The sequence below is a fragment of the Cucumis sativus genome, chromosome 4 (genome assembly GCF_000004075.3).
Source record: "Cucumis sativus cultivar 9930 chromosome 4, Cucumber_9930_V3, whole genome shotgun sequence".
Lineage (NCBI taxonomy): Eukaryota > Viridiplantae > Streptophyta > Magnoliopsida > Cucurbitales > Cucurbitaceae > Cucumis > Cucumis sativus.
In genome coordinates this window covers 5,250,685-5,260,307 of record NC_026658.2, presented here as the reverse complement: position 1 = coordinate 5,260,307, position 9,623 = coordinate 5,250,685, and the positions used below count along the sequence as shown (strand labels likewise).

General features: G+C 35.1%; 2 protein-coding genes across 2 annotated transcripts; both read right to left on the bottom strand.

Annotated features, from left to right (window-relative positions):
• Positions 1–380: 380 nt before the first annotated feature.
• LOC101217146 (uncharacterized serine-rich protein C215.13) lies at positions 381–2,341 on the bottom strand. Its single transcript, XM_004147710.3, has one exon. It carries the CDS (start codon positions 2,013–2,015, stop codon positions 663–665), a length of 1,353 nt encoding a protein of 450 aa, XP_004147758.1. The 5' UTR covers positions 2,016–2,341; the 3' UTR covers positions 381–662.
• A 2,160-nt stretch (positions 2,342–4,501) lies between these two features.
• Positions 4,502–8,823, bottom strand: LOC101216905 (protein Iojap, chloroplastic). The gene is made up of 5 exons (XM_004147709.3): positions 8,427–8,823; positions 7,014–7,140; positions 6,068–6,206; positions 5,874–5,962; positions 4,502–5,179 (listed from the first exon to the last, which is right to left on the bottom strand). Exons 1-5 carry the CDS (start codon positions 8,688–8,690, stop codon positions 5,064–5,066), a joined length of 735 nt encoding a protein of 244 aa, XP_004147757.1. The 5' UTR covers positions 8,691–8,823; the 3' UTR covers positions 4,502–5,063.
• Between the last annotated feature and the right edge of the window lie 800 nt (positions 8,824–9,623).

Genomic DNA, 9,623 nt, shown 5'->3' with positions numbered 1-9,623 from the left:
TAATTTATAAGGGAAAAGAGAGAGAGAAAGAGCGAAAGAGAAAGGGAAAATGAAAATGAGAAAGGGAGAGATCCTTGAAAGGGACAGGGTTTAGATAACAAGTATGTCACACATCATTACGAAAAAAGCTTCAACAAAGACAAGAGAGAGTTTGTGAACTCAGACGCTCCACTCCTCTCCTCTACTCAGCGCGTGTTTTTAAAACCCCTACTTTTTGATGGAACAGCGAAAAAACAAAATTCTCAATCACCAAACCATCTCTCTCTCTTCCCTTTTTCTTTTTCCTCTCAGGTGGGGGGGGGGGGGGGACGCTGTGGGATTGTTTTTTACAACAAATACTCATTTTGGATGCCATTCATGATCCTCATAAACACACACAATTCAAAGTGTTGAAGAGATTAATTAGAAGATCAACCAGATTAACTAAAATTAAATCAAACTAAAACAAAAATTCCCCTGCCGTATTTACATAATACACGATGGTGGTGAATGGTGATGATGATGATTATGATGCCTGTTTTTGTGTTAAGAATTAGCAAATTGAAACCAAATCCGTCTATCATAAAGGGGGAAATTTCAGTATAATCCTAAAACATTGAGAGCAAAATGGGAAAAAAACGGGGTTTGGTTAGTGTTACCCAAAATTAGAAATCCCTTTTCTTCTAATCTCTCACCAATGGATTTTCCCTCCGCCCCGTCCGGTTACTACTACTACTACTACTGTTGCTGCTGCTATTCTGGTGGCTTCTGCTGCTGCTGCTTCCGCCGGTCCCGGTGAATAATAATGGTCCGAATCCGAATACAGAGACGGATTTTGAGGATCCTCTTAAGGAAGAACAAACTGGAACGTTTAGGACTGGAGTTACTCTCACGTTAGCAGAGTATGACCGTTCCATTCCTCTGTTTTTGAATTTTGGTCCGCCATTGAAGCTGCTTGGACTGCTTGAGCTTCTCTCCAAGTTGTGGAACACGATTTTACCTGATGAGTTCATTCGTGGACTGTCTACCGATTCTCCTCGCATCCCTAATCTACTGGAGGATGACGATGATTCTCCAGGCGTACGCCGTATCGGGCTTCTCCCTACTCTCGTCGCCGATGGATGATGATGATCTGCTGTTGAAGTTGATCTTGGATTACTCTCCGATTTAGGCCTCGGTTTCACCAGTCTCATCCGCGGTGGATTGTTGTGATTGGGGTTCCTATGGAGGGAAATCGGATTCGTGTTTGGCTTATTTTCGCAATCGAGTGACAGTCTGTGAAGATCTTCGTGTTCGTGACCTGAGGAAGAAGAGGAAAGAGATACACGAGAAGAAGATAGTGAAACAGACTCACTATCGGAATCCTTTAGTAATGGAAGGCTCAGCGACGAATCCAAAGAGGATGACAACGACGATTTGGAACTTCGGTGAAGAAAGTACTTCAACGCCTTCGAATTAGCTTCGGAGAAGTAAGAGGTGGTCGTGGCTTTGTGGTTATCGTTTTTAGCGTTGCCATTGCCATTGCTGCTACTCTGGTACAGCTTTTTGAGCCCCAAAAGCTCCCTCCATCGACTGGAACACCGCGGGGCTTTAGGAGAAAAAAGATACGGATCCGTACTGCATTCTTCCTCAACTCTTCGACGGGACTGAACCGTAGTCTGTGGCGAGGAAACGCACCTGGTGGACTTCAACCCGTTGACTGAGGGTTTAACAGACGAAACCTGAAGCGGCACGAGTTTGCCATCAAAAAACAGCTCATCCGCAGGGAGCATCAAGGAAACGGGATCTTGAAGACGGAACTCGAAGTCAGTAACCGGAAGCAGTTCAGGATCCGGATCTCGAGTACTGTCGGAGTCGGCAACAGCAGGAGGTTTAGTCTTGGACAAAGGTCCGGCGAGGTTAGAAGGAGGGGAGTCATCACGGCTGAAGGAGAGGCGAGGGCCGAGCCAACCATAGGAATGACATGGAACAGAAGAAGAGCAGTCGAGGAAATTTTCGGAGGAGATTCCGACATTGTTAACGCATGCGGAAGCCATGGATAAAGGGGGGGGATGATGATCATGCGAAGGTGAAATGGAAGTTGGATGGTGGGAGAAGGAAATGAGGGGGAAGATGGTGAACGTGGTGTGGAGGAAATCACATGGGGTGAATATCCGGCGAGATCTGGAGGGAAGAAGAGAGAGAGTTTAGGGTTTGGAGAGATGATGAGTTGGGCTTTTAGAAAGAGGACCGTGGTGGCACCGTACAGGAAACTCACTATTTATATGTATAAGAAAAATAATAAAATGATTGATAATTGATAATATAATATATAATATATATATAAATTGGAAGTGCAGCCAAAAATGAGAATGGCGCCATTTCCATTTTGCTTTATAATTAATTAGAAATCAGGGGTAGGCATTGTAGCCCATTTACGCTGCTCTCCCCCTTCCCCCTTCCCCCTTCCCCCTTCCCCCCTACCGCTAAATTCTAAGATTTTGTAACTTACATATCTTCTCCCCCTCCCCCCATTTACTATTCCACCTTTCTTTTTTCTTTTTTCTTTTTTCTTTTTTTTTTATCTCTCAAGCTTTTAACTTCTTATTTATAGGTAATCTAAATTTTAAATTTTGTATCTTTCTACATCATTCAACTATTTTACATTTCTTTCCTTTACAAATCTACTTAATCTAAACTCAACACCTTACACTCACATCACCTCTTTTTTTTTTATTTTTTATTTTACAACTTATTGCTTTTATTATACATCAACTTTCAACATTCAACATTCAACATCATTTCTCATTCATGTCCCTTCTAACTATTCTTTTCACAAATACCAAATGCTTTACTCATTTTCATTAACTTTATTTAAAAAAAAAAAAAAGAATTCAACACCCCAATATTTGAACCACATATTCCATAATTGCTAACATATAATACATGTTAATTAAGTTTACCAAATGTTTGATATGTATATATATATTTAATTTTTTTTTTAAATGTTGATATATATGTTAATACCTTTAATCTAATTGTTGTATTTGTCATTGTCCCAACATATATCCATCTCCCATAGTTAGTTAGGTTTTCTTTTAATTATAAGGTTTGACCTTCTCAATTTTTTAAAAAAATTAAAATTTAGTCTATATTTAGTATCTATGATTTGATAAAAATCTCATAAAGAGTTCCCTATGATTTGATTAAATTCCAAAAAGTCATAGAAATTATTTAAAAAGATTTTACCGAATCATATGAACTAAATTCTAATTATAAACCTAAGAACTAAACTCTAACTTTCTTTGTATCAATACTAAATTTGTAATTTAATTCTTTTTTACTTAAATTTTTTTCTAAGAAAAAATATGTTCATCATTCGTCAATTTAATCCTTCTTTCTTTAAGGATCATATTTGTTGCACTAACAATATATTGATGTGGATTAATACAGAGACTAAGATGATTTGCACCATAAATTCAAGCACAATATTATTATTATAACTCAAACTAAAATAGTATGTACTTTAAACACGTAATTACTAGTTATAATAACCAATTCACCAATCCAACCGTCTCCTTCTGAAAGGTAAAAGAGCTTAATCAAAATATACATCTTTATCAAATTTCAAAGAACCCCAAAAAATTGAAATTTAACCTTGAACCATATGATATTAGATATCTTTAACTCTTTCACATTTCCATAAAATATGACCATATATATTAAAGAGCTTATTGTATATACATATACATGTGTGTGTGTGTGTGTATAGACAATATAACAATTAAAAAATTGAAGGATGGAGAGGTAAGATGATATTATCACATTACGAACATGGTTTGGCAAATTCTGCATTAATTCCTATAAACTAATTCCAGAAAGTAAGTTAACCAAATTCAAATTATATATATTTAATTTAGACCATAGTCTATGAATAAAAGAAACCTAATTATCATAATTTGATAGTTGAAAATCGACTAATAATAATTAAGGCAATTAAAATATAATTGAATGAAAGCTAGTGGTGAACAATTTTGTCAAAGGAAACCCAAAAATCAAAACCTAATAAAATAAAAAACATTAATTGCATGCGATCCCCCAACCTTATAGTGATTAATAAATAGGTTTTAGGTTCCAAATTGATTAAGAGACTAATTCACAATAGTTTTACTCTATACGCTATAAGTTTTAATCATTACTCAATTGATTTATCATATGTAATTAATCTATGGTTGGCACTTAAAATCACAAGTTACAAGAGTGGAAAAAAATCAATTAAAGACAAATATTGCATAACCATAAAGTAAAGTGATTGTTGGTCCATTATTATTATTTAGGAATAAATTCTATAGTGATTTTTCAAATAGAAAAGAAAAGAAGATTTCAAACCAACTTGATTGTTTTAAAAGCCATTTTTTATTCGCCAGACAATTCAGGATTAGAAGAGAAGTATTAAAGTCTCCCAAAATCGCTTAAAATGTTGATCCAAATCTGTTTTATTTCTTTTGATTTTCATTTTTGTAGTTTAACAAAAGATTCTGCAAATTAAAAATCAATTCTCACTTCAACCATGAGAACAATATGAATATTGAATACAATAGTATGAGATGGAGATTCTCTGATATCCTTAATATACAAGAAATTCGAATACAATACTTGACCAAACCAAATTCATTTTAATTCTCCTACAAGTTTTCTCCAATTAGTAATGGAATCTTAATTCATTGGTGTAAGTAATAGGGCCCCTTCTAACCAACTAGATTCATAACAACTAACTTTACTTAAAAACTATCTCAAATCAAACCAGTGATTCATAAGAGAGAGAAAGAGAAAGAGAAAGAGAAAGGGAGAGTTAGGAGACAGAAGAAAGTTTGGGATAGGGCTCTCAATAATACCACCATCTGCCAAGTGATTCTGTCTTCAACCTCAAGCAGTCAGAAGTTGGAACTCCCAACTCATGCAGCTGCTTCTGCAACACTTCACATGGTAGCTGTTTTCATGAGAGGACACAACAAACATAAGCAATCTGCCTCACCAGCTGCCAACAAACTGCATTTTTCCTTCACCATCAGCTGCTCGGCGGGAAATCCGCTGCGGTTTTTACTTCAAAACGGCCGTTGGTTTTCGAACGGTAGCTCCACGGGAGTTGCATTGCCATAGAACTCTTCCAAGTTATAGAATGCCCTCTGCTGGGGTAGAAAAATATGGATAACCACATCTCCTGAGAACAAAAAACATCACAGCAATTTGCTTTACTTCTTAGTTCTTCGGTATCAAAGATCAATCGATGCACATTTTGGACTAATATCTTAACTGAATTCCAAAATGGACTTCACACATAATATGGAAAAAGGCATAGCACACCGATAATAAAGCGATGATAAAATGATCCTATAGTCACAAAGAGGTCTCAAAGCCATATCCGCTCTATATTAAATGATGAGCTCTGATTGGTGAAAAATCACATTTCATTTTGATAGACTTAATCTGAAATGGTTTTTTTTAAAGATTGAAGCATTGGTACTTCACGAGATTAGAATCTAATGCTCTTTAGATCTTCGCTACGGACATTTATACATCAATTCCTTTTTCATATAAATGGGATGCCACCAAATTAAATGGCCTCACTACTTACATTAAGTTCATCATCCATCCCTACTACTAAATCTCAGAAAAATTTTGCTCACTCTAAAAGCTGCTATTTAGAAACATCCACCAAAGAGCTTGAACTAGTACCTAGAAGGATCATTTCAGGAGTTTTTTTTTCCTCTAGGTATACTACGTATTTTCGTATAGCTATTAGTTCAACACAAGTTGTTTCTTTCTAATTGGTTCTCTGTCCAGGTTTCTGGTGCATCCATCATCTCTAACGGAACACTCATTTATCATCAAAGTGAAATACAAATAGTGCATACCAAAATCCAACAAAGTCCAGGAATTTGGCTTCACATCACCAGAAGGACTTCTTCCATACTTCTTCTCGGCAAGATCTCTTATTCGGGATCTGCATTGGAAAATATAATTGAACATCAGTTTAAGGAAAACCTTCATATATAGATTTCCTTATTGCAAGCGATAAGAGGACAACAAACCAAAAAGGCAGCAGTACCCAATAGCATCGATCTGAGGGCGAGAAAATGCTGTTGCAATGATGAAAAATCTTGTCCAATAAACTAGAGGTTTCACAAATAGAACCCGGATATCTGCAGCCTTTACATCACTTGCAACCTTCGCCATTGATACAGCAACTACAGAGATAAGCATTGGAAAATTAGTTCACGAATCATTCCATGTAATGAAGTTTTGAATTCACAATATAACTGGACAAAATACGTATGTTAATTATGTACTAATTGTTCGTCCATAGTTGCTTTCTGCCTATTGAAAAGTTGAAAACTTGAGGTACCTATTGTTTTCTATCTTTGATTGCTCTTTGAGGGTTTTTGTAGTAATGTACAGCTTAGAGTGTCCTGGTGGCGTGTGAGAAACAAAATTCATTTTTAACTGATTCGAAACTACTGGATAGCAGTTTTTTAGTTTCTACAGGAAGGGTCACATCTTCCGCTGCCCTTAGACTGTTTTCTTTCGCTATTTTGTTGTCTATGGTACACATCCAAAAGGCTTATTCAATCCCTTCAGAATGAATATGAATTCTCTCAACTTCTCCAATTAAAAGGACTGCCCAGGTGGATTCGACGATCTACACTTGTTTTTGGATAGATATGTAATTTGTACGTAACCATTTCACATCAAATGAGAGGGGAAAAGAAACCTCTGGAAATGCCAAGGAAATCATTTTTTCCATTCCACTTCCCATTTCTGTTACTGATTCAACCAAAGAATGATAAGATTGTTCCATTCCTTTCGTTTAAATACTTAACAACAACACTACTAGAAACCATATCAAATTAAGATATATTAGCTAAGATTATTCATTATACTCATAGATGAAGCAGGCAGTTGGCAGGCAAATCACCACATGAACACAACAGATTTGTCCACAACATGCTTATGTTTGCTTCTTGATCTTGCTAATGTAAAGAGATATCACTTACATGAAAGGCTTTCCGAGTCATCGTCAATTTCTGCACTGGGAGGCTTTTGGTCATTGCTCTTGAATACCACATTCCCATATTTCTTGAACAATTCATCATACATGTCATCGGTTTCATCATTCATATTCTGCCAGAAATCATTGACTGGGTTGATCAATATCACAAGCAAATGCAGTACTTCACAACAAAAAGCATCCGACATTTAAATGCGCAATAAAATGCATCAAGATCTCTACCCTATGGCAATCATTTAAAATAAATTAATATCAAAAGTTAGTGCAGACCAGTTTGATTAGTATTTTTTTTTTCCTTTATACCAAATTTAAGTTTGAGTCTGACAGTATCGCAAGTATCGCAAGTAGTTGCAGTAACGTGCAACAGCAACAAAAATATCAGACATTTAGAATGTGTAATAGAAACCATTACGATCTTTACCCTAAGGCAATCATTTAAAATAAATTGATATCCAGAGTTAGTATAGATCGGTTTGATTAGTATTTTTTTTCCTTCACCAAAATCCAAATTAAATTTGAGTCTGAAAATGAAAACATAATGATGACTTGATTTTTCTACGAAGATCAGCAAGTAAATGAACATACAAGTTCCAGAACAATTCAAAAGAGTGTCTTGGATTCAGCCTCTTCAATCGTCAGTTTCTTGTTTCCTTTTTACAAAAAGCATCATTTAGAACCCAGTAAAGAAACATAAAGTATGATTCATAGGCTAAATCACTGTACTCAATACTGAATGTTTAATACAGTTCAAAGTAACTCAATCCCACCATTATCAAGGAAAACTACAGAAGAGAGAAAGAGAGAGACAGATTTCTTCTTTCTTTTGAAACTTCCGATTTGATGAAGCTCCTCTCAGGCAGCTGCATCATCCAAAGATCAAAGTAAAGGGAATATGAAAGAGGGAGATGGAGAGACTAATTTTATTTTGCAAGTTACTCTCATTTTGAGAATATTCTTCCCCAGTAGATCCAAGGAGGAGGGCTCCTGTTGTTTTTGCTAATAACTTTCTTAATTTTGACAAGGTTCTTATCAATTCCCAATTAGCTGCAGCATTCAAACAACCAGTGCAAAAGGAAAAAAAATACAAAGAGAGAGAGATAAGTGAGCTTCTTTTTCTTTTTGCAAATAACTTCCAAGTAGATAAGGTTCCTCCCATAATCCCAAGTAGCTTCAGCTCCAAAAATAAAGGGGAAAGATAAGAGAGAAGCCTCTTTTCTTTTAGCAAATAACATCCATTTTGAACAAAGAAAAAGGTAAGATTTCGATCAATCAAGTTATGCCTCAACGAAATCCCAGAAACCACACATCAATTAGTAACAAGAACGAAATCTATTCCAAATACATATTAACGAAACATAATTCAAGTTAGTTCCAAACAAAGGAAATGAAAAGAAAATACCGATAAAAAGCCATCTTCAGCTTCTCCTCCGACGGCGAACAATGGCGAGGACTCCATTGACTTCAAATGGAAGTTATTGACAGAGGGTACCCTCCAAAGGCAGTTTCGGTAAGGAAATGGAGACCCATTCCAGCATGAGCAGAAAATTTGTTTTCTGGGTCTTTTGAAAACTCCGAAATAATCGTGACCCAATTGCCGGAGCTCAGCGCCAAACAAGGTTCCGGCACCGGCGCCGTGAAGAGATAAGGTAGTGGATAACGCCATGGTTGTGTCCTTTTGCGGTGAGGGAAGATGTTTTTAAACGATGAAGCAATGTTTATTTGTCAAATCCAATTGTCGCATCTTCATCATTTCATTCATGAAATTAAACTCCATATTATTAACCCATAAAGTATACAACTTCTGTTGCTCTTCCTCGTCTCCAAATTCATTAAATTTCAAAGAAAAACATACTGAAGTTTAATTTTTTTTTTTTAATGGAACATCTTGTGCAAGAGTCGCCATTTGTGAACTTTAAAAATATTCTAATTTTATTTGTTGAAATTAGGAGTGAACTCAATTCTTATTTTCAAATTTAGCAAATAAATACATAAGATTTCAAATTTGATTAAGGATAGACACTTAAACCTATATTTCTATAATTCTATTACTACAATATTTAGTCTATTATTCATTTAAAATTTTTGTCTACTGTATAAACATTTCAACAGTTTTCATTTACAACCATTTTTCATATATATATAGCAGAAATTATATTCATATATATAACAGAAATTATACAGTTTTTTTTTATAGACATTTATAGTTAAAATCCAAAAAAAATTTATAGCATATAAACATTCATGTTTATTTTACTCTTAATTACTTAGAGAAAAAAAAAATTATCACCTCATATTTCCAAAGAGTATAAATATTTGCCGCAATTCTCCAAAATATATATATATATATCTTTTATTATGGATATTTTAAACTAAATATAATTTTTTTCCTTTTTGTGTCACAAATATCTCTTTCCCCTCTTTCTATGTTCTAACACACTGCCACTTTTTTTTTATGCTTTTGTTCTACATCTGGAACCTCCTCTCAAGTTTTTTTTTTTTTTTCCTTTTTGAATCTATAGATGAGAAGAGAAGAGACAAAGGAAATTGAGAAAATGAATATAAAAGAACAAGGGCAATAGTGACCATATGTAAAGGA